The sequence below is a fragment of the Rhinopithecus roxellana genome, chromosome 4 (genome assembly GCF_007565055.1).
Source record: "Rhinopithecus roxellana isolate Shanxi Qingling chromosome 4, ASM756505v1, whole genome shotgun sequence".
Taxonomy (NCBI): Eukaryota; Metazoa; Chordata; class Mammalia; order Primates; family Cercopithecidae; genus Rhinopithecus; species Rhinopithecus roxellana.
In genome coordinates, this window is record NC_044552.1 from 72,267,330 (window position 1) to 72,292,376 (window position 25,047).

At 37.2% G+C, this 25,047-nt stretch overlaps 1 protein-coding gene across 4 annotated transcripts in view; it reads left to right on the top strand.

The window, feature by feature from the left end:
* The window catches only part of CDK19 (cyclin dependent kinase 19), a 213,432-nt gene that overhangs the window by 71,332 nt on the left and 117,053 nt on the right, over window positions 1-25,047 (top strand). For all 4 annotated transcript variants that reach the window (XM_010366023.2, XM_010366024.2, XM_030929064.1 and 1 more), the window contains one exon: window positions 2,230-2,305. In XM_010366023.2, the coding sequence (XP_010364325.1) occupies window positions 2,230-2,305 (76 nt within the window). The remainder of the gene's footprint in view (window positions 1-2,229; window positions 2,306-25,047) is intronic.

Below are 25,047 nucleotides of genomic sequence, written 5' to 3' on the forward strand. Positions count from 1 at the left end.
ATATAATTTAGAGTAAGAGGCCTATGCTCAGTCTCTTCTGTTCAAGCTTTCAAATTCCTTTGACAGACTGGATGTGAAATTCAAAAGCCATTAATTTGATGTGTTAATTTTGCACTTTTTGACTTACTGCAAAGATCTTATAGTTTCCATAGCAACTATAACCTATCCAGATTGTGTAATATTCTTTACAGTATTAAAATAAAACTATGCAATTACATGAGCTTCTGGACTGCTTTGTCTAGGGGAACTGAGGATTGAAATATTTCTGTTGAAAAAATTATAGTTGCATGTGAAAAATTTTTCAGAAAGCTTTTATAATTTTGCTTAAAGAATACATCAAACTTAAGTATTTAGCAATAGATATCTGATAGATAATTTAAATGTATAAAATTTACATTGTAAGCATTGCGTTGAGCTTCTCAGGCACATGTGCTCTCACTCGTGTACCCACAAATACATTTAAGGCACAGAAGGAACACTTGGCTTTGATTACATTCAATCACCTGCAGTTTGTGCTTCTTAGTGGCTTCTGAGTGGTCTGAAAAGTCTAGTTTTATGTTTGGGCAAAAAACAGGATGGAGAAAAAGGAAAAAAATGATCATTTAAGCTTTCCTTATTTTTGACTTTGCTCTTTAAAACGTGCCTGAGCTGTCACTTTGAAAATACTAAAGATTGTTTTAGTAGGTATTTTCAGAGTATCAATTTATTTTGGTTTTTTTCTTTTTACCCCAATTCTAATTTAAAAGGCAGTATAATATTAGCATTAAAGTTAGTCGACATAACTTCCTTCATCTTAATGTAACTGTTTTTAATTTTTTGTATTGCCTTCAACATATTTGTAGATGTATATTTTTATATAGTATAATTTGCATATTTTCTCAGTAGCATATGGTACACATTTTCCACGTTTCTAATGACCTTCTAGCCATCATTTTAAAAATTGTATCATAGTCCATCTTGTTGACACACCTAGTATGTTTTGTTTGTCAAAATACTGTTTAATTATTTCCTGAATGCTATCTGTTGGAAGAAAAATGGATATAATTTTCAAAATGATTGTGAGGGAAAGTAACCATAACTCAATTGTTTGCTTATAGATGATTGTAAAAATCTTCAAAAGGGATGTAAAATGGTGTTTTAAAATGCGAATTTTGAATAACATCCTAAACTGCTCTATCTGCAGGTCAACACAGAATGGGGAAAATGAGGAATAGCTAAGTAGACAGATAAGACACTACTTTGGCGCTATATTTGACAAAAACATCATGACATGGTGGTACTTTGCTGAGGCTGTAATACGATCAAAAGACAAAACTTGAAAGGCATGGATTTAACTCCTCTTATAAGAACAACTCACAATATGAACTTGTGAGTTATGTTATGACATTCAGCGGGGACCTTTGTGTGGCTGGTTCTGATTTCAGCACTCTTGAGAATGCTTACTGTACTTACTGTATTATACTAGCTGCTCATCTCATACTATTAATATTTTAACAGAATGTTTCACTGGTTTTTGAACTGCTGTATTCTCTTGATTAAGCAACTTAGTAACTATTGGGATTTCCCAGAATTCCTAATACTACATGCATTGTTTGAAAAATCCACTTTAGGTACTGGATTTCTCCTAGTGTTCCTGAGAATGACATGTTGGTGGCTAGAGATTTGAAGTCTTTAAAAGACTTTTGATTGAGGTCTCTCTAAAAGGCTTTTGATTGAGGTCCTCGGGCTTTTGAATGTACCCATCCTAAGTGAGATACAGTGTGTTTCAGTGGGTTATCATTCCTATAAATGCTTCTTATACTATGAAATTACTTTAAATGAATCTGGGAGTTTATGTCTGTCAGTTTTTTTGTAGCGAATGTCTGTAACAGAATGCTTTATGTAGACTCCAGATAATTAAGACAGGAGTGGAATTATCTTGCAATATGTTTGAGTTTATATTTATGCTTGTTTACTCTTTGAAACTAGTGCTGTGTTTAGTATCCTGTTCTGTTTCAATTTTGAGTTTTGTGTTTTGGCTCTGTCTGATGTTTTCATTGTGACATGAATTTCTTTTGGTATTTCATATTTCTGTAGTTGAAATATTATCAAAAATAATAAGCAATGCATGGCATAGTGAGAGTGTTTACATATCACCGAGAAATTAAGTGCGTTTCCATTGTTTTTGTAGTTATAATTTTGAATCCGAAAGTGATATATGGAAAAATAATTTTTTTTGTTTATGTGCAGAAAAGATGAAAAGGAATATGCATTGAAGCAAATTGAAGGCACAGGAATATCCATGTCGGCTTGTAGAGAGATTGCAGTAAGTGGATACAAATACAGTTATTTATTATTGATATTGGGTGATGATTTATTTTAATATAAAAGAGTTTCATTAATATATATAACGAATGTTTATTTTACATATGTTTAAGAATATTTTATGTAGAATGAGAAAATCTGCATAAACTTTTAATTTTATTTTTAAATTTTGAGACAGGATCTTATTTTGTTGCCCAGGCTGGAGTGCCCAGGCTGGATCACAGCTCACTACAGCCTGGACCTCCCAGGCTCAAGCAATCTTCCTACCTTAGCCTCCCAAGTAGCTGGGACTACAGGCGTGTGCCACCACACCTGGCTAATTTTTTAATTTTTTTGTAGAGAAGAGGTCTCCTTGTGTTACCTAAGTTGGTCTCAAACTTCTGGGCTCAAATGATGCTCTCTCCTTGGCCTCCCAAAGTGCTGGAATTAAAGGCGTGCGCCACCGCACCTAGCCCGTAAAGTTTTTAGTTAACTTGAAAGTCATCTTTGAATATCCTCTTAATGACATTTAAGATTTGTGATCTCAGTAATACTGAACAAAATGATATAATTTATTAAAATTGTGATGGAATTTTAATTAGTAATTTAATTAATGTCTATTTTTCTGTAGCTTTAGGACTGATAAGATCTTTATAGAGTAAGGGGTCATACATACTATTAAATCTCATTCATTTTAAATACTATTTCTGAAATATATAATATAGTGAGATTTTATTAGTCACCAGAAAATAAGACCATTATAATAATAGGATAATCCCTTAAAGAAAATAGTTCCTTGTTTTAGTCTTTATGTATCATACTAGTACATTTAAGAAATGATTGTCCACAAGAGTACCAAACATTTAATGAGTGTTTACTAGGTACCAGGCTTACTAAGTGCTTTCAAGTATTAATTCACTTAATTTTCACAACAGTCTGTGAAATAAAATTTTAATATCCCCATTTTACAGATCAGAAAACAGAGGCAAAACTATAATTATAGCTCAGAAGGCTTACTATTACATTACCTTATTTTAGTTCTTCAGTAAAGGTTGCTAATTAGGGCTTTACCATAATATCACATCTATTAGAGATGTTTGTCTCTAAATTGTTAGATATTTATTTAAATAATTGTTACTTAATAATTGTTAAATACTTATATTGTACATATCCATTAGGAATTTCTGTCTCCGATTTAATAACTATTACATATATTGCCCAGAGTTCCATGTTTCTGCTTCACCTGCATGGAAACACTCCTTCGTCGCTTTTAGTCATAAGAAATGTGGTGCAAAGAAAACATGGGGTGGGAAATCTCTATACCTGGATGTTTGTCTGCCTTAGTAGCTAAGTAGTGATGAGTTCCAGTTTCATCTGTTAAATAAGGGAACTCTTAGGTCTCTTCTAATCATACCTTCTTTAATTCCAGAATGGGAGCCTCTCCCCGGACTGTGCGTACTTCGAGGGGCAGACCTTGTCTTTTTATCTTTAGTTCCTACCATAGTGTCTGACACAGCAAGTGTGCCATAAATGTTTCTCGAATAATTAAATGAATGAACAGAATAAAAAAATTCTACCAGTGGTCCACAATTCTAAATTTGTTACTTTTACTTTTAATTTTTTTTTTAGAGACAGGGTCTTGCTCTGCCACCCAGGCTAGAGTGCAGTGGCTTAATCATAGCTCACAGTAACCTTGAACCCCTGGCCTCGAGCAATCCTGCCTTGGCCTCCCAAAGTGTGGGATTGCAGGCGTGAGCCACCATGCTTGGCCCTATGTTTGCTTTAGGATGCACATTATTTGAAAAAATTCTAATTTGGTGATTTTCCATTGATTATAAAGTGGTAGTTGTGGCTGGGCGTGGTGGCTCACACTTATAATCCCAGCACTTTGGGAGGCAGAGGGGGTGGATCACCTGAGGTCAGGAGTTCAACACCAGCCTGACCAATATGGCGAAACCCTATCTCTACTAAAAATACAAAAATTAACCGGGTGTGGTAGCATATACCTGTAGTCCTAGTTACTTGGGAGGCTGAGACAGGAGAATTGCTTGAACCTGGGGGGCAGAGATTGCAGTGAGCTGAGATTGTGCCACTGCACTGTAGCCCGGGTGACAAAGCGAGACTGTCTCAAAAAAAAAAAAAAAAAAAAGTTTTGGGGGAGGTATTATTTGTAATGTTTTACCAGATAAGCATTTGGTAAGTGATTTTTCACATTTTAAAATCCTCGCATGTTATCATATCAACCAATATAAATATTATTGGTGTGCTATTTTTCTGTGTTAGAGTACTGTAATTTAGCACAACATTTTCAGCCCTGCCTTCCATGAATTAATTGGGTAAATAGCTGAAATTTTAGGTATTGATTAATAGGAAATGTTAATCTAATTATAAATGTCCTTTTTGAAACAGAGACTTCTATGTGCCAAGGACTCCATGGGCATGTATGTCTTTATATAAATTTGGAATGTGATGGAGAAACTTAACTCTTAAAATCTGTTACAGCCTTCATTCTTTTTTTTTTTTTTAATTTTTTTTAGGGAGACAGAATCTTGCCTTGTCACCCAGGCTGGGTTGCAGTGGCACAATCTTGGCTCAGTGCAATTTCTGCCTTCTGGGTTCAAATGATTCTCCTGCCTCAGCCTCCCAAATAACTGAGATTACAGGCATGCACCACCATGCCCAGCTAATTTTTTGTATTTTTAGTAGAGACAGGGTTCCACCAAGTTGGCCAGGCTGGTCTTGAACACCTGACCTCAAGTGGTCCACCCACCACAACCTCCCAAAGTGCTGCAGTTACAGGCATGAGTCACCACTCTCAGCCATAGCCTTCATATTCTTATTGAGAGTTTGCCTAATAGAACTTTAGAAAGTGTGCAGTTTCTAGATTGAATAGCATTTTATGAGTACCCTAAATACTTAACCCCAACATGATAGGGATTTTCACAACAAGTTCAGCATGGATGGTATTTCATAGTGACTATGCATATATATCTTATACATTAAGCCCACTAACACAGTTTTTTAATTATTGTTTTATGTATTTGTCCTTTACATCATATTGAAGAAAAGAGTTACAGACAAAAATACATTTATGCTTTCTTTTCTCTTTGCCTATGTCATTATTTTTCCTGGTGTTATTAATTTTTTGTGTGGATTTGAGCTACTGTATAGAGTCCTTTCATTTTAGCTGAAAGCCTCCTGTTAGTATTTTTTGTATATCAGGTATACTAGCAATAAATTATTTCAGTTTTTGTGTCTGGGAATGTTATAATTCTTTTTCTGTCTTTACCCAGCTCTCCTTGATTTTTGCAATATTAGTGTTGTTGGATGTAGAATTCTTGGTTGATAGTCTTTTTCTTTCACACTTTGACTGTGTCATCTCTGCATTCTGTCCTCCGTGGTTTCTGATGAGAAATCAATTGTTAATCTTGAGAATCCCTTGTATATGAAGAGGGTTTTTTTTTTTTTTTCCCTCTTGTTGATTTCAAGATTCTGTTTTTGTCTTTGGCTTTGACAGTTTGACTATGATGTGTCTTGGTGTGGATCTCTGAGTTATCTTACTTGGAGTTTGTTGAGCTCCTTGGATGTGTAGATTAATGTTTTTCATCAAATTTGAGAAGTTTTCAGCCATCATTTCTTTTTTTTTTAAATTTAATTTATTTTATTTTGTTTTGTTTGAGACAGGATCTCACTCTGTTGCCCAGGCTGGAGTGCAGTGGCATAATCATGCTTACTGCAGCCTTGACCTGCTGGGCTTAATCAGTCTTACCACTTCAGCCACCCAGGTAGCTGGGACTACAGGTATACACCATCATGCTCAGCTAATTTTTTTTTTTTTTAATTTTTTGTGAAGATGAGGTCTCACTACGTTGCCCAGGCTGGTCTCAAACTTCTAAGCTCGAGTGATCCTCCTGCCTCAGCCTCTGAAAGTGCTAGAATTATGTGTGTGAGCCACTGCACCCCACCACAGTCATAATTTCTTCACATAATTTCTCTTTCCTTTCCTTTCTCTCTCCTATTGCAGCTCTCATTATACATATGTTTATAGGCTTCATGGTGTCCCATGGATCTCTCTCCAAGGCTCTGTTCATTTTTCATCATTCTTTTTGTCGGTCAGGCTGGATACTCTTATTGTCTGTCTTTAAGTTTGCTGATTCTTTCTTCTGTTGTTGAGCCCCTCTGGTGAAATTTTCATTTTAGTTATTATTTGTTTAGTTTTCCTGGTGGTGGAAGGACAGAGTATGTAAGGGAATCGAGAGTCAGAGAGGTTAAGAGGGACTGATAGATTGGGGAGAATGGAGGCAACACCATAAAGAGTAGATAGGGCTTGTTCTCTGTCGTCTTCCTTCTATATACCATTATATTACCTAATACCTAGTATTTTCTAGTTCATATGGGCACACATAGCTGAGAGGATTTTAAAGCAGAAATAATTAGGAATGAACATTTCACTTATTACTTTAAAATGTGAGACTGTGATTGCAGAATAACTCTTGAGGATATAGTTGGATGCTGGGAAAATAAGTTAAAGAGCTTGTAATCATGGAATAAACTTGGAAGAAGTACAAGTGTACAGAAAGGAAAAAAGTTTAAGAATGAGATGTGTTATTACCTCAAGTCTCACTAAAAAAGAATGTCGTGTCACGTTTTAATTTCATTTGAACCTTACTGACCAAAGGCTCATTATAACCTCATACCTTTGTACAGTGCTTTACACTTTACATTATATCACAACAGGGGGTAATTCTGGGTGATTAAAATACCAGGTTCATGTGAACATCAGCATTTTTAGCCTGGGATTACAGGGAAGTTCTAATATAAAGTCTATTACATTTGTAGCCCCTGTGATCTTAAGGTTGGTAGGTTGAAAACGTGGTAAATACTATTAATTCAAATCCTATTCATTTGTTTTGCGATTATGATATTAAAATATGTTTGTCATAAAATTAGCAGACAATATAGAAAAAGGCTGGTAAAAGCACCTGTTATGCCAGCACTCAGAAGTAATCATTTTTTTTCTATATTCTTCTAGACTTTTTTCTTTGCAAAAATACACAGAATTTTCCCCCCACAAGAGCAGAGAGTCCATTAATTTTCATGAAATATAATTTAATCTGGAATAATACAAATGTAAATTTCAAATTTATTAATCATTCTGGGTTTTATAGGATATAAAGATTATAAGATTATTACCCTGGAGTCTAGGTGTGGTGGCCTCCACCTGTGATCCCAGCACTTTGGGAGGCTGAGGTGGGATGATTGCTTGAGGCCAAGAGTTTGAGATCAGTCTGGACAACATTGTGAGACCCTCTCTCATTAATAATAATAATAATAATAATAATTAGCTGGGCATAGTGGCACTCAACCTGTAGTCCTAGCTGCTTGGGAGGCTGAGGTGGGAGGATTGCTTGAGTCCAGGAGTTAGAGGTTACAGTGAGTTACGATTGCACCACTACACTCCAGCCTGAGTGACAGAGCGAGACCCCCATCTCAAAAAAAAAAAAAAAAATATATATATATATATATATATATAAAATACAATAAAATATATTACTCCTGAGTACTTCTAACAACATTGAGATATTTCCAAATGAAGTGAAGAGCAAAATTAGGGAAAATTGGGGGAAAATTAGGGGGAACTAGGGTGAAGGACATAGGTTGAGGAGATGTCTTAGTCTGTTTGAGCTGCCATAACAAAATACCATAGACTCGGTGGCTTATAAACACCTATTCTAACAATTCTGGAGGCTGGGAAGTCCAGGATCAAGGCCCATTCAGTGTCTGCCCATTCAGTGTCTGGTAAGGGTCCTCTTCCTGGTTCACAGATGGACGGCCATCTTCTCCCTATGTCTCCACATGGTGAAAAGGCAACCATTTCTCTCAGATCTCTTGCATAAGGGAACTAATTCCATTCATGAGGGCTCTGTCCTTGTGACCTAGTCACCTCCCAGAGGCCTCATGTCCTGATATCATCACTTTGGTTAGGGGTTAGGATTTCAACATATGAATTTGGGAGGGCAAGGGGTGTAAACATTCAGTTTATTGAGGAGGGAAGAGAAATAGGGAAATACTGACTTTTTGCAGACTGCTGCTTCCCTCAGCTCTGGCTTGGGTTGCTGATTAACTCCACTCCCTCATTTCCTCTGCTCAGTTCTTTCTCAGTGTATATATCCATCAGTATCCCAGCATTGATGCTTCTGTGGTGAGAGGCAGGATCGGCAGAAAGGGGCTGTCACCTGCCGTTCTTCCCCATAATGCCCAGCAGACAGGGTGGTGGGAGCAGCACTTTTCCTTCTTTTCTTTCTTTTCGTCTCTTGCCACCATGGTGGTGTGGCAGGCTGCTTTGTAAACTTCAGTGGAATGCTCGGAACTTTCCTCTTGGTATAAAGGAATAAACCTTTGCCTTGTTAAATTTATAAAGTGGAATTGATAGAATGTATGTTTGCTTAGGATTCCTCTGAGAAAAACTCTAAAATGTCTATGAACCAAGGCTCTAATTCTTATTTATTTAATTTCTACCAAGCTTAAAATTATTTTCTTAAATTTTATATATTGCTAGTTTTATTAAGATTATTTAATTACATCATCTCAGTTGTTTTTATGTTTTATTTGTTTGTTTATTTATTTATTTTTGAGACAGAGTCTCACTCTGTTGCCCAGGCTGGAGTGCAGTGGCACGATCTCCGCTCACTGCAATCTCCACCTCCCAGATTCAAGTGATTTTCCTGCCTCAGCCTCCTGAGTAGCTGGGACTGCAGGCATGTGCCACCATGCCTGGCTAATTGTGTGTGTGTGTGTGTGTGTGTGTGTGTTTAGCAGAGACGGGGTTTCACCTTGTTGACCAGGCTGGTCTCGAACTCCTGACCGCAAGTGATCTGGTCACCTTGGCCTTCCAAAGTGCTGTGATTACAGACGTGAGCCACCACACCTGGCTTGTTTTTATGTTTTACACTGAGTGCAAGTTTCTTTTTCTTTTTAAATATGTGTGCAACTTTATGAAAGTATAGATTAGTGGAAATAGATGTGTGAATCAAGTATTTTACCTTTTCTATGAAAGAGACAAAATCAAAGTTTAGTATTGAGATTTTTAAAAAACACTCAAAGTAGAAAAATAATTTTTTTTTCAGACTTTTAGCATGATGTTCTGTAACAGTTATTTTCTTTAAAAGTTTGGCATGGTTTTTAAGAGATTAGAACTAAGTAAATTATATGTGAAATTTCCCTTGAGCAAGATCTGTTCTTTGGTGTGATCCTTGTGTTTTCCTTAAAAACAAATAAAAATTTTACTTTTGGAGTTGAAGACTTAGCATGGATATTTCCTTATGAAAAATGTGGGTTTTTACCTTGCAATATATGGTGATAGTTAATATTTTTCTCAAATATATATTTAGCCTCCTTGGCAAAATACTTTCTGCCAACTTGTATACTTAAAAATGAAATATTGTAAGAGTTTGGGATTAGAGTTCGCTATTATTTTAGGAGGATTCTGGGAAACTAGTACAAGGTCAGTGCCTAGGGAGGAACTACACTGTAGCATTTTTTAATTTCCTTTTAAGACCTGAAAAGGTACAAGGAGCCAGCCAGCAAATAGAACCTCCAGTCCTATGGTGTATCTGTCTGTTGTCTGCTCTACTATGCCTGTTAAGTCATGAGTCTTTTCAAAGATGTGTGTGTGTATGTATACACCTATTGGACTACTTTTCAAGCTACTGTGTTTCCTAAGTGACATATCTTTATGTTGTCAGAAGGTGATTTAAACACCCATTATTGCTAGTAATAGAAAAGAGGTGGGCCATACAGGTTTCTGAGGTTTTGTTCCTTCTCACTTTTGTGTTGCTCACTTTTGTGAGAAGGAACAGTTTGAAAAAAGATACCAGCTTTGCTCAGCAGTTTCTGATGTGTGTGTGTATTTGTGTGTGTTATGGTAAGGGAAGATGGGATGGTGTGGTAACACAAGTCATAGGTGTAGCTGAAAACTTTTCCATTTCCGCCACCCTAGGGGAATAGACTAGTTAGCTGTTAGCACAACCTTTAGGCTCTTGTGGTAGCTGCAAATGCTTTCCTTCTTTGAAGAATTGGTGGGTTATGATGGAAAAGTTGGCTTTCTGCTGTGTCAGTATCCCTCCCTACTGAGTACATCAGTAGAGTTATTTTAGTTCTCCTAAAAATATAAAAATTATCAATTTAACATTCCTGCTCTAAGCAGTTAGATTTAATTGGCTATTAATTCTGTATTTTTAATGTTTATTTTTCTCTTGAATAATATTGAAGCAAAGTTGTGCTAGTGATATAAATGCAGAGTGAAAGACTGAAAATAAATCTGATACTGGTATGTGAGGGGCTTGGCTCAGAGTCTGAATATAAATGTGCAGTAAATGGTGCTGGTTTTTGTTGTTGGTATTATTATTGGTAATAACTTTTTCCTATTTAAACTCTAAGCAAAGAAAATAGCTTAACTTGTTTTCACTGTGGTCAAAGTAAGTTATTCTTAAGACCATAAATTTCATTTTAGAATGTGTTCTTATAGAAGATACCAAACTATAAAATTTAACATAAACTTAGTAATTCCAGATTAAAAATAGGAGATTGAAGTGATAAAACTAAACAAAATGTATATTTTTAAATATGCCTTTGGCTTCAGATTGTAAGGTGGGAAAGAACTTGGACTTTGGGTTTGGATAGACTTGGGATTGTATCTGGATTCCACTATTATCCTGTAAATCTTTGGCAAGTTACTATTAGTATCTGGACCCATTTGCTAGGTAGCAATAGAGATGAAGTGTTTTTTTTTGTTGTTGTTGTTTTTTGTTCTTTTTTTGAGATGACATTTCGCTCTTGTTGCCCAGGCTGGAGTGCAATGGCACGATCTTGGCTCACTGCAACCTCCGCTTTCCAAGTTCAAGCGATTCTCCTGTCTCAGCCTCTCGAGTAGCTGGCATTACCATGTCCGGCTAATTTTGTATTTTTAGTAGAGACAGGGTTTCTCCATATTGGTCAGGCTGGTCTTGAACTCCCAACCTCAGGTGATCTGCCTGCCTAGGCCTCCCAAAATGCTGGGATTACAGGCGTGAGTCACCGCGCCTGGCCGAGATAAAGATTTTAAAGGGGAATCAGTTATGTTTTGATTTCCTAGTAAGGCTGGCACTGCTGAGAGAGTAGGCCGTGCAGCAGTTCATAGGTTCCTCAGATTCTCAGACTCTCTTTCCTTGCTAAACTTTCAGGTCTTTCTCAGCTCCACCCTATAACCGCAGTATCACCTGAATCTCATGAAATGTTTTGGCAAAGCACTTCTTTTCCAAAGATGTTCAAAAATCTTCTGAGTTACCAGGAGGAAGTGGTTGCCTGTGAGGGCAGAGTCTTACTCTTGCATATGTTTTAGTGATATATACTATATATAAACTCTTGGATTACAATATGGATGAGTTCTACTTTTATTCTAGTTTGTTCTTCAGGCTACTTATTCTACTTAATTTGGGTTTGGAATTAAGTATCTCAGTCTGTACAACCTATTTTTTAGTTTCTTGATTTAAAATAATTATTAATACCATAAGCAACTGTCAAGAGAATTTATCTAATTTCTGTGAGTCTTAGTTTCTTCATGTCTAAAATGGGAGATTTTACTGTGACTTCATGAAATTTAGCTCAGAGTTTGTATCTGATATATTCAGTATTGAATCCTTGGAATCTGTCTATACGGTGCTTGGAACAAAGTGGGCTGTTAATAAATTGTTAAATAAATACAATAATTTACTTGAAATTGTTATTTTAACAATATTAGTAACATCATAAAGGAGTGGTATTCTGATAAAGTTTTTTTTTTTTTTTGGTAGTAGAAGATTTTAAGCTTTGTGTTTAGGCATATTCTTATTTGAAATATAAACTTAAATTGCGTGGTGGCTCATGCCCAGCACTTTGTGAGGCTGAGGCAGGAGGATCGCTTGAGCTCAGAAGTTTGAGACCAGCCTGGGCAACATAACAAGACCTAGTCTCATAAAAAAAAAAAAAAAAAAAAAAAAAGAAGAAGATTAAAAATTAAATTTTGTGGACTATTTATTATCTAAAATTTTTTATCCATTCTGATTTTCCTTTTGATAACCATGTATGATTTAATGAATAAGGGGTGGAAAATGATCATTTGAATATAAATTACTTGAGTAGGAATTTGAGACCATTACTATTCAAGTAATTATTTGAATAATATTTACTATTGTACAAATCACTATTCAAGTAATTTAATTTTTCATTTAATATTTGAGTATTTGTTACAATCTAGGCATTGTGCTAAATGCTGAGGATATAGTAGTGAATATAGTTTTTCCCTTTCCCTCAAGAAGTTTATAGTTTTGGAGGAGACAGACAAGGAAACCATTTTCAACACTGTGTAATCAATACTGTGACAAAGTTAAGCACAGTGTGCTGGAGGAGCACCCAGCTCATACTTGGCAGTCTGGGAAGACTCTTTGGGGATTTTGTGGTAGCATAAATTTGAAAGTCTAATAGGAGCTAGCCAGGTGGAGGAGAAGGGGGAATGTAGAAGGACATTTGGTCTGAAACAGCATGGAGGAAAGCCCAGACATGAGAGAGAGAGAGAGCAGTGCTCACCCTCTTAGTTTTATGAATAGTATTTGAGGAGTTGACTGCTTTAATTTTCAAGCCTCCAAATTGTAGTTATTAAAACAGCAATGTGTAAATTTTTGTTGTGTTCCGCAAGTAAAATTTTGGGGCTTACTTACTGCTGCATCTAGGGTTACCCTCACTAATGTGTGGAGAATAGAGGTACTGTTAAAAGTTGATAAAACGGCTGGGTGTGGTGGCTCATGCCTGTAATCCCAGCACTTTGGGAGGCTGAGGCGGGCGGATCACTTGAGCTCAGGAGTTGGAGACCAGCCTGGGCAACATGGCGAAACCCCATCTCTACTAAAAATACAAAAATTAGCCTGAAGTGGTAGTGGGTGCCTGTAAGCCCAGCTACTTGGGAGGCTGAGGCACGAGAATTGCTTGAACCCGGGAGGCGGAGGTTGCAGTGAGCCAAGATTGCGCCACTGTCCTCCAGCCTGGGTGACAGGGGAGACTCTGTCTAAAAAAAAAAAAAAACAAAAAAACACCAAAGTTGATGAAACAAAAACTTATATGAATAATAATTTTTGAAGTAAACAGTAGATGAACTAAAAATGATCAAAAGGAGAGGAATGATGGAGATGGGAGGTAAATGAGCTACAGTTTCATCTATTATGTCAGAAAATCAACAATGTTTAAAGTTGGTAAGTCAAGAATAGTGGTATAAACACTTGAAGATAGAAAATACTCAAACAAAAACCAGAAAAATTTAAAAAATAGTTGCATATGGGAAAGGTGAAGTATGGATCAGAGGATTATTTATTTGATTATAATCTCTGCTACGTTTTTTGTATTTTAGTGAAGTATGTAATATATATTAAGATAATTTAATAAAAAGTAAACAACTAGATTTTAAAAATACTATACCTCCACCAGAATGGCTAAAATGAAGAATACCGGTAACACCATTGTTAATAAGATTATGGAGTAACTGGTACTGATGGAAGCATGAAATGGTATAGCCACTTGGGCAAAAAGTTTGCAGTTTCTGATGAATTTATACATGCACGTATTGCATGATCCAGCAATTCCATTTTTAAGTAATTTGTATCCAAGAGAAGTTAATGCACATGACTACAAAAAACTTGTACAAGGTTTATTCATAGCAGCTTTATTCATAATAGCCCCAAACAAGGGAAAATCCAAATATTCAGCCATAGGAGAGTAGATAAATAATTTATGGTGTATCCATAGACTGGATTACTATTAAACTCTAAAAAAGAAAATCGATGTACTTAATAACTTGGACGAATCTCAGAAACATTAATTTAAATAAAAGAAGCCAGACACAAAATAACACATATGGGTATGATTTTATTTATATGAAATTTAAGAGCAGACAGAAATACCTATTGTGATAGAAATCGGATAGTGGTTGCCTTGGGTGGGGAGGAGGGTTGAGTGGAAAGGAGTTCACAGAAACTTTACAGGGTAATGTAAATGTTGTATGTCTTCTGTCGCCCAGGCTGGAGTGCAGTGGCATCATCTTAGTCCACTGCAACCTCTACCTTCCTGGGTTCAAGCGATTCTCCCGCCTCAGCCTCCCAAGTAGCTGGGATTACAGGTGTGCACCACCATGCCTGGCTAATTTTTGTGTATTTCATAGAGATAAGGTTTCACCATGTTGGCCATGCTGGTCTCACACTCCTGACCTCAAGCGATCTGCCCACCTCAGCCTCCCACAAAGTGCTGGGATTATAGGTGTGAGCCACCCTGCCTGGCCAAAATGTTGTATATCTTGGTTGGTGGTCACACAGGTGTTTATATTTGTCGAAATTCAAGCTGGTCACTTAAGACTTGTACATAATTTACTGTATGTAAATTATGCCACAATAAAATACTAATAATTAAAAAATGTCTATTACAAGATAAAGACTAGAGAGATTGGTTCTTTAAAGGAATGGAAGAAGTCTAATATGGTTGCAAGGAAGAGTTGAGGGTAGAAAGGTTAAAATGTTAGGCTGGGGCCGTCTTGAATGACTTTTTTTCTTGCTTTGTTGCCTACGCTGGAGTGTGGTGGTGCAATCTCTGCTACTGCAACCTCCGCCTCCCAGATTCAAGCGTTTCTCATGCCTCCCGGGTTCAAGCGATTCTTGTGCTTCTTGTGCCTTAGCTTCCTAAGTAGCTGGGATTACAGGCATGCACCACCATACCCAGGTAAATTTTTTTTGGTATTTTTAGTAGAGACGGGGTTTCGCCATGATGGCCAGGCTGGTCTCAAATTCCTGACCTCAAGTGATCCACCTGCCTCAGTCTCCAAAAGTGCTGGGATTACAGGCATGAGCTACTATGCCCGGCCCTACCTTGAATGACTTTGTAAAAACAGAGGAACTGGAGAGAAGTATTTGAGATTTAAGAGAGAGTTAGGAAACAAAACTTTTAGTGATGATTTCTCTGTTAGCTAGATGGCGCAGTTTACTGAGCAAAAGAGCCAAGGTGGGTGAGATGGGGAGGGTTGGGTAAAGATGGTGACCTGAATTTCACAGATCTGATTGCTTAGTTTTGGGAAAGATATAGAAGATTATATAATAGTAATACTACAACTAGAAATATAATAATACTATCACCTTTCAAGGCATTATTATTGTGTAAATTATGTGTCCCCTTCTGTTCCAACCATTCATTAGCCCTTCTCATTTGTCTTTATGAAGAGATACATGATTTGCCATTCATAGTCTATACAAAATACAGCTATTGAACATTGGGTAGTGTACGCAAATAGGATAGAAAAATAGTTGAATGGTTTTATTCAAGAAAATGACTGTCAGTATGTGTCTCCATATTTAATTTTAATGGCCAGTCATGTAGTATTGAAATAGTCAGTTAGACTCTTTCATGAGAGAGACTGGAAAAGACCCAGTGCTACTATATTTTTCTTTTCTAAAAATTGAGATACAATTCACATACCATAAAATCAGTCCTTTTAAGGTATATAATCCATTGGTTTTTAGTGTTTTCACACATTGTGCAACTATTACCACTGTCTCATTTCAGAACATTTTCACCATCCCACAAAGAAACTCTGTACCCAGTAGTAGTCATTTCCCATTACCCCTTCCCCTCCCCAACTCAGCCCTTGGCAACCACTAATCTAAATCTGCTTTCTGCCTCTATGGATTTGCCTATTTGGTATTCTTTTGCAGTTAGCCTGTCTCCAGCATCATCACAGCCAGTGATCCTACACTAAAGGTTGTGAAGATTGTTTCTCCTTGAGTCATTCTATAATCCAGTGATTTTCAGATTTTATGGCCCTATGTATATCACCTGGGGATCTTGTTAAAATGCTAAAATGCAGATTCTCATTCAGTAGGCCTGGGGAAGAGCCTGATATTCTAAATTTCTTCCATTTGTTTTTTTTTGTTGTTGGTTGAGACAGAGTTTTGCTCTTGTCGCCCAAGCTGGAGTGCAATAGTGCTATCTCAGCTCACTACAACCTCTGCCTCCCAGGTTCAGATGTTTCTCCTGCTTCAGCCTCCCAAGTAGCTGGGATTACAGGCATGCACCACCACGCCCGGCTAATTTTTATATTTTTAGTAGAGATGGGGTAGCACCATGTTGGCCAGGCTGGCCTCGAACTTGTGACCTCAGGTGATAGGCCTGCCTCGGCCTCCCAATGTGCTGGGATTACAGGTGTGAGCCACTGTGCCCAGCGAATATTTCTAATAAGCTCTTAGGTAATGCTGATGCTGCTGGTCCAAAGGTGACATTTTGACTACTGAGGTTCAAAGATGCCTCAGAAGCAGAAGAAATTTAATTGTAAACATACATGAATTTTTGAGTAGTAGCTGGTACTAATCTAGAGGAAATTATCATAATCTATTGAGTTTAATAGTGTTTCTTTGTTAATTGCCTTTTAAAGGGATTACTTCTACCCTACGTCGTAACTATCTACATGTTATGGGACAGTTTATGGGCTTATTTGTATCCGTAATTAGGTTAGTGAAATTAAATAGTAAAGAAAGCTGAGTTAGAACTTATTCCACAAGTGTAACTTTGTTGTTTAAACATCTTCTGATATTCAGCTCTAATTCCTTTTTGAAAGAAACTTTTCTACAGATTTTGTGTTAGTAGATTACTGGTAGTCTCAAATGAGTTCTCTAACCATCCAATTCTGCATGGCTTCCTTGTGTTGTCTTTGGGTTGATTAGGATTGCCAGGAAGTAAAATAGCCACTATAGCTACTTCCTTTTTCAAGTCATTCAAGTTAAGCTTAATGTAGAAAAACTTTGTGAGACTTCATTAAAATTCCTCCCTACTCTCCAATTAGAGTATAATAAATCCAATCAAGACAGACTGTGGATTTGGCTGTTAGTACTTCAATGAAGGCAGAAATGGGGACATAGTTAACTACAGCAAGGCTTATTTTATACAAGTAAAGAGCCTTGCTTCTAACAGTGGAGGTATGAAGCTATTTAGTCTTGGGCCATCTATTGCTCTCAGTCTGAGACCCAGTTGTATAACTCAATGGATTAATATTTCCAAATTAAATAAAACTGAATTGGGTACAGTATTGTGCTCCTGTAGTCCTGGCTACTTGGGAGGCTAAGGCAGGAGGTTTGCTTGAGCCCAGGAGTTTGAGGCTGCAGTGTGCTACATTTGTGCTTGTGAATAGACTCTGCACAGCAGTCTGGGCAACATAGCAAGACCTAGCCTCAAAAAATAAAAATAAAGTCTGGGCGTGGTGGCTCACGCCTGTAATCCCAACACTTTGGGAGTAAGGTGGATCGCTTGAGGTCAGGCGTTTGAGCCAGTCTGGCCAGCATAGTGAAACCCCATCTCTACTAAAAAAAAAAAAAAAATACAAAAATTAGCTGGACCTGGTGGCATGTGCCTGTAGTCCCAGCTACTTGGGAAGCTGAGGCATGAGACTCACTTGAACCCGGGAGGCAGAGGTTGCAGTGAGCTGAGATTGTGCCACTGCACTTCAGCCTGGGTGGCAGAGTGATACTCTGTCTCAAAAATAAATAAATAAATAAACAACAAAATAATATAAAATAAACTCTGGTTAAATTTTTCCATGTTCTTCATCTTAGTGTAAAAGTGTCTTAATATTTATCATAGTATGAATACACAGTTTTTTCAGTAACCTCTTGTCCAATAGAAGGTAGAAATTTTAAGTAATCCATACGTATTTATTTAGTTCTACAAGCACTGGTTTGAGGGAGCAAATTCAATTAAGGGTAAAAAGCATGGGTTTTGTGCCTGACAGATTTAGGTTCCTGTCCTAGCTCTTTTACTTACTGGGTCTGTGATCTTGTATAAATTACTAATCTCTTTGCATCTGTAAAACTAGGGAGAATAATACTTATCTGTGGAAAGCACTTAACATAGTGCCTGGCATATAGGGTTCATTAAATATTAGATTCTATTATTAATCATTCAGTAGGTATACATTGCTTATTCTATGTGCTAGGCACTGTAAGTCTTTCAGAAGAGATTGTTAGTGAGCAAATATTCACACGAATATTTACACAAGATGATAAGAGCTAAGGAAAAGCATAGTATCATGGAAGAATAACAGGAGAAAGATTATCTAACTTTAGGGCATCAAGGAGGATTCCCCCAAGAAAGTAACATTTGTGCAGAGATTTGAAGGATGAGTGGGAGCTGATTAGTCAGAGTAGAGGGAACATTGTGTATAAGCATGAAGCAGCATGCCACATTTGAGAGTGTAGGAGATGCTGGTGTACCTGGAGTGATGAGTGAGGATAAAAGTGACCTGAGAGAGGAAGACCCCCTAACAGGGCCAGGTCACATGCAGCTGTGTGGGCTGTGTTAATGATCTTAGGTTTTAGCACGGAAATGACACAGTCAAATTAGTTTGATTGATACCACTCTGGCTGTGGTATCAATAGATGAGAGTAAAGATGGAGGAGAATATGTAGGGAGAGTAGTTAGAAAACCATTCCTGCAATCAGGCTAGGGAAGATAGACAGAAGGGGAAAAAAACTTAGAGATTCTTCGTGAGGGCAGATGGATAGAAACTGATGAATTGGATATGGGCAGCAAGGGAGAGAGGTGGCAAAGATTTCCATTTTTTCTTGCTTTGGCAACTAATTTGACTGCTAATAGATAGCATGTATATTCTCTCTCTCTCTCTCTCTCTCTTTCTCTTTCTCTCTCTTTCTCTCTCTCCATGGAGTCTTGCTCTATTGTGCAGTGGCACAATCTCAGCTCACTGCAACCTCCGCTTCCCAGGTTCAAGCAATTCTGCTGCCTTAGCCTCCTGAGTACCTAGGATTACAGGTGCACGCCACTGTGCCCGGCTAGTTTTTGTATTTTTAGTAGAGACAGGGTTTCACCATGTTGCTGAGGCTGGTCTTGAACTCCTGACCTTGTGATCCCCCACCTTGGCCTCCCAAAGTGCTGGGATTACAGTTGTGAGCCACCGTGCCTGGCCTTTCTCTTTTTTTTTTTTTTTGAGACAGGGTCATACTTAGTTGCCCAGACTGCAGTTCAGTGGCAGGATAATAGCTCACTACAGCCTCGATTTTCTGGCCTCCAGTGATCCTCTTCAGTTCCCTGAGTAGCTGGGACAATAGGGATTTGCCACTATGCCTGGCTAATTTTCTTTTCCTTCCTTCCTTCCTTCCTTCCTTCCTTCCTTCCTTCCTTCCTTCCTTCCTTCCTTCCTTCCTTCCTTCCTTCCTTCCTTCCTTCCTTCCTTTCCTTCCTTCTCCTTCTCCTTCTCCTTCTTCTTTTCTTTTCTTTCTTTTCTTTTCCTCCTCCTCCTCCTCCTCCTCCTCCTCCTTCTTCTTTCTTCTTCTTCTTCCTTCCGCTTTTTCTTCCTCTTCTTCTTCCTTCTTTCTTCCTCTTCCTCTTCTTCTTCTTCCTTCTTCTTCTTCCTTCTTCTTCTTCTTTTTTTCTTTTTTTTTCCTGTGTTTTAGTAGAGATGAGGCCTCGGTATGTTGTCCAGGCTGGTCTCAAACTTCTGGGCTCAAGTGGTCTGTCCGCCTCAGCCTTCCAAAGTGCTGGGATTACAGATGTGAGCTCCTGCACCTCGCCCAGTCGCTCTTCTTGAGAGAGGAATTCTAGAAGAGAACTAAGATGGAGAGGGCAGACAGAGATTTTCTTTTAAAAAAGACATCTTGAGTTTGAGATTCCATTGAAACATTTAAGAGGAGGAAGAGACGATTATGATCTCAATCATGAAGAGGATTATACAAGAGCAATATATGACATGGTTCTTTCCATCATGAACCTTATATGCTGGTCCAGAAGATAAAACACATTTTTGAATATAATTAATACTACAAGACTGTGATTGAAGGCATTCTGAAAGAGTAGGTACAGTAAGTGGAGTGAGGCCACTTTGGACATGGTGATCTCAGAGTTTCAAAGATAAGGAAATAGTTAAGATGGGCTTTAAAGGATAAGTAGTGTAGGAGGGAGGGAAAAGCACTCTAACAGTAAATGGAAAAAAAGCTAGGTAGTGAAAGGGGTGTGACGAGGATCTGGGTGGTTAGTTCCTAGTTACAGAGCAATTTAGGATTCATCACAGCTCAACCAAGAATCTTTTGTATGTAATAATTTGACTTTTATAATGTGTTTTCATATGTCTCATGAGAAATGGTCTTATATAACCTAATTCTGTCTTATGTCTCTGTCTTTCCTACTTATTGAAAAGTTCATATTATTGAAACCCAGTATTCTATTGTTGACCTATAATAGAACTATAAATATTATTCTCTGACAGAATGTTATGAAGATGTGCCACTGAATAATAGTTGTTCTTTCCAGCTTGATTATCTTAGGGGAAAAATGGCATGTGATTTAATTTATATGAGAGTACCTTGTAGACTTTATGGGATTATGAAAATGCAAAGTATTGTTATTAATCCTTCCATATATTCCATGTTACTCTGCAGAACTTAGAAGTAAATATTTTTTGCTCTGTAGCAAAATGACTGCAATCAGTGGACTTTTTTCCAGCACCTTTGTCTAAGTCTGGAGTCTAAAAAGCCCAGCTCTCTGTAGGCCAGGTTCAATTTTGGAAGTGTGTGGTAATCTTTCTTTCCCACTCAACTGTGGTTTTGTTTGCTATTAACAAAAATATAGTTTTTTATTAACAGATAAAATAAGTGTAAACCACTAGTTCAAAATATTTTTCTAAATTACTCAATTAAGATTTAAGATCCCTCCTACCCCATTCACTTAGGTATCTATAATTGGGGACATTTTCTAAATGGAACATTTTCAGGCATTACTTATGTATCAATTATTACTTAATAATTCTCCCATTTTCTTTATGCTCAAGTTGAAAGAACACTTATATTTGATTCAGAGGGCTTTCTAGGACTATGAATAGAGATAGTGTTTCAGAATTTCAACACACCAGAGTCCTTTCCTTTCTCCTTTCTTGGAACAAGGACCTGGTAACGTCTGTTTATTCTTACTCAAAATGCTTGCATTAATTTACCTTTGCTAATTATCTCCTAAAGTATTCCCTAATACTCTCCTTCTCAAGTACAGAAAAAGTATGTGAAATGCTTAGTTGCTGCCTGATTATAACATGATTATAACAGTTACATCATGAAATACTAGGATTATCTTTTTTCCCAATCAGATAAGAGTAGTTTCCCTTCATTTTTCTTTACCTCATTATTCTTTGAAGCTACTGGTGTTTTAAAAATGGTATTAAAATGTTGTTCCCATAGCAACACCCTACTAGTTGCTTATGGAAAACATGGCATGTTTTACAAGTTGGATTGAAAAAAAAAGAAATGCTTTCTGGAAGAGTTTATTTATAAACTCAAGCCAATAGAACATAACTGTTTATTTCTTTTAGAAGCATTGTTAAGCAGAATGTAACAAAGGATTTTACACTTTGATGTAAATAAAGTGCGCTTCCTATCTTGCTTATGTAAAAGTTTATCTTTGAATTTGTATTAAGTCAACATTTCCCCTCTCATAATTAGACTTGAACAATTTAAATAAAAAACTTAAGTACTGCTAAATTTTAGTGAAGTAATTTCTAGGTTCTATTTAAAGGTGCTTATTATCTGTACCCAGAAGCTGATTGGCTGCTTATGAGACTGTTAGTGCAATGCCCATGTTACCCTTGTGATGATTTCTCAGCCAATTAGGCTGCATGGGGGATGGTGGATTTTGTTCAGGATCTGTTTCTTTCTCTCTCTCTCTCTCTCTCTCTCTCTCTCTCTCTGTCTACTGATTTTCTGAAATCAATGCTAAGATATTTTAAATCTTTTTGCATTTAAATTGTATAAATTATGTTACCCATTTTATGCTGTTTCTGACTATCTGTGTTTAGTAATATTAAGTTTCATCTCAACATTTGAGTTATTATTTTCCTGAGAGGGTTTAGGGAAGATATTATATTTCTAATTAAAATTATTAATCCCATGTTTTCCTCCTCTTAGTTCTGTCTTGCTAAATTTAATTTCTATTACCTCAGTCTTTTGAGATGTTTTAACATCCAAAAGCATGATTTATTCCATATTCTAGTTTGGCTACCGTTGTCTATCCTTTGTTGCTGTGGTTTTTGAAAGCTACAGAGCCATAAGATATCCTTTGAAACTAACATACATTATATTTTATGGAGGTTAGATTTAGTGTACTTCAATTATTTGCTCATTCAGCAAATTCCAGATGCTGGAGCTATAATAGTGAAAAATGCATACAATAATAATTCTGTGCTATTGGAACTCACATAGTACGTATCAGTTGGAGACACTTTGATTTTGCTTACTTGGCTGTATTCATTTCTGTATTCATAGTGCCATTTTGAAAGACTCCAATAACTGGTACCCTTCCTATATCTGTATAATTGAGAATTCTGAGTAATTTTTTATATTTCATTTTCCACCTAGGTGTTCATATGTTAATACTTCTAATATTGCACTGTAGTTTTAGACATACTTAATTCCAGCACAGAAACAATAAAACAAAAGATCTTATCTAGCTATCTAATAAATTTAGAAGAGATCTTTTATGTAATATGTGAAGATTCACCCTACTTGATTGCCAAGTCTTCTATGTTTTTTCTTTCAAAAAGCTTTTCAGGCCAGGCGTGGTGGCTCACGCCTGTAATCCCAGCACTTTGGGAGGCCGAGACGGGCGGATCACGAGGTCAGGAGATCGAGACCATCCTGGCTAACCCGGTGAAACCCTGTCTCTACTAAAAAATACAAAAAAACTAGCCGGGCGAGGTGGCGGGCGCCTGTAGTCCCAGCTACTCGGGAGGCTGAGGCAGGAGAATGGCGTTAACCCGGGAGGCGGAGCTTGCAGTGAGAGCCAAGATCTGGCCACTGCACTCCAGCCTGGGCTACAGAGTGAGACTCCGTCTCAAAAAAAAAAAAAAAAAAAAAAAAGCTTTTCAACTTTAGCTTTTTCATTTTTACTTTTAGTGTTCCGTTATTATCTTGTTGTGCCTAAGCTTTACTGTTCTGTTCTCCTTGCCTCTCTGCCAGCCTATCCTAAACAAAGCCACTGGACTGATCTCAAATTTTAGATACAGTTGTGTCACTCTTCTGCTCCAGAACCTTTCTACGTAGACCCAGGACTATACAGTACAATTTGGGGAGGAAGATTGGACAGCTCACCTTGAAGGATGAGCAGGGCATTGTGGTCAGTCATACTCTCTTACCACATTATGTAGTTGTTTGGTTGATATGTTTTTTTTTTTTTTTTTTTTTTTTTTTTTTTTTTTTTTTTTTAAGACGGAGTTTCACTCTTGTTGCCCAGACTGTAGTGCAATGGTGCGATCTCAGCTCACTGCAACCTCCGTCTCCCAGGTTCAAGTGATTCTCCTGCCTCAGCCTTCCCAAGTAGCTGGGATTACAGGCATGCGCCACCACGCCTGGCTAATTTTTATATTTTTAGTAGAGATGGGGTTTCTCCGTGTTGATCAGACTGGTCTCGAACTCCTGACCTCAGGTGATCCACCCACTTATCCTCCCAAAGTGCTGGGATTAAAGGCGTGAGCCACCACGCCTGGCCTTGTATTTTTTCTTTCTCTGTTTTTCTTTCCAGATATTGAAGAGATAGAAGGGATCTTTCTGAATAGTAAAGCTAGAGAGGTTATTTTGGATCTAGTTTCTATTGCCTTGAGTCAGGGATTGCAATTTGATAAAATTTTATGTACTTTGTTGCATTTATAATGGCTAGTTTTTAAAATTACTTTCTTTTAAACTAGTTTTTTTTTTTTTAAATTACTTTCTTTTAAACTAGTTTTTTTTTTTTTTTAATGGATGTTGGTATGTCTTCCAGTCTTAGCTTGTGCAGTAAATGATTACTATTAATTGTAAACCACATATAAAAGACATATTCAGTGTTATTGGATTTTGTTAATGATTTTTTTCTAGATAACGGAAAGAGAATATTCTAATAGCAAGGGAAGAAACATCACAATTTATATTAACAATTTAGCTAGCTAGCATTTGAGCCTGTGGGCATGGCTTTGTTCACACAATTTCTGTGAGACTTATTTAAGAGCTGAAGTATAAAAAAGGCCTTTAATTGTCATTTGTGAAAATCAGGAGTAATTAGTGTAAGTTTGTTTTATTTAGAACTTTTGGTGGTGGACACAAGAGAAAATCCATATGTAATTTTATTGCATTTAACTTTGTTGGTGTTTTGTAGGTCAGGAGCCTAGCATTGTTTAGACTAAAAAATATCCAATTTAGAGACAGGGTTAATTTTTTTTCCCCTAATATATTTATTATTGTTAATACTGCTGTTTAGCACTCATTCCAAAACTTAGTGGCGTGAAACACTCTTTATATTATGCACATCGATTCTGCAAGTTGTGCCCCTGAAAGGGCACAGTGGGGAGAGGTTTTTCTCAGCCCTGTGGTGCCTGGGATCTCAGTTGGGAAGACTGGAAAGTTGAGATGGACACACTTGACTCCTGGGGACCAAAATAGTTTGATGACTTGTTCACCAACGTGTCTGGTACCTAGACTAGGACTGTTGACTAGACTGCCTTTATGTGGCCTTGCTTGTGTATAACCTGGCGGCCTCAAGTGTTAAAGTGAACAACGACAAATCTGCTTTTTTTTTTTTTTTTTGACAAAGCCTTGAAAGCTGAGCATTGTCATTTCCACAACGTTCTATTGGTTACAAGTGTACACTCAGACAGAGGAGGGGAATTAGACTTTATCTCTCGCTGAGGGAGTTGACAAGGTT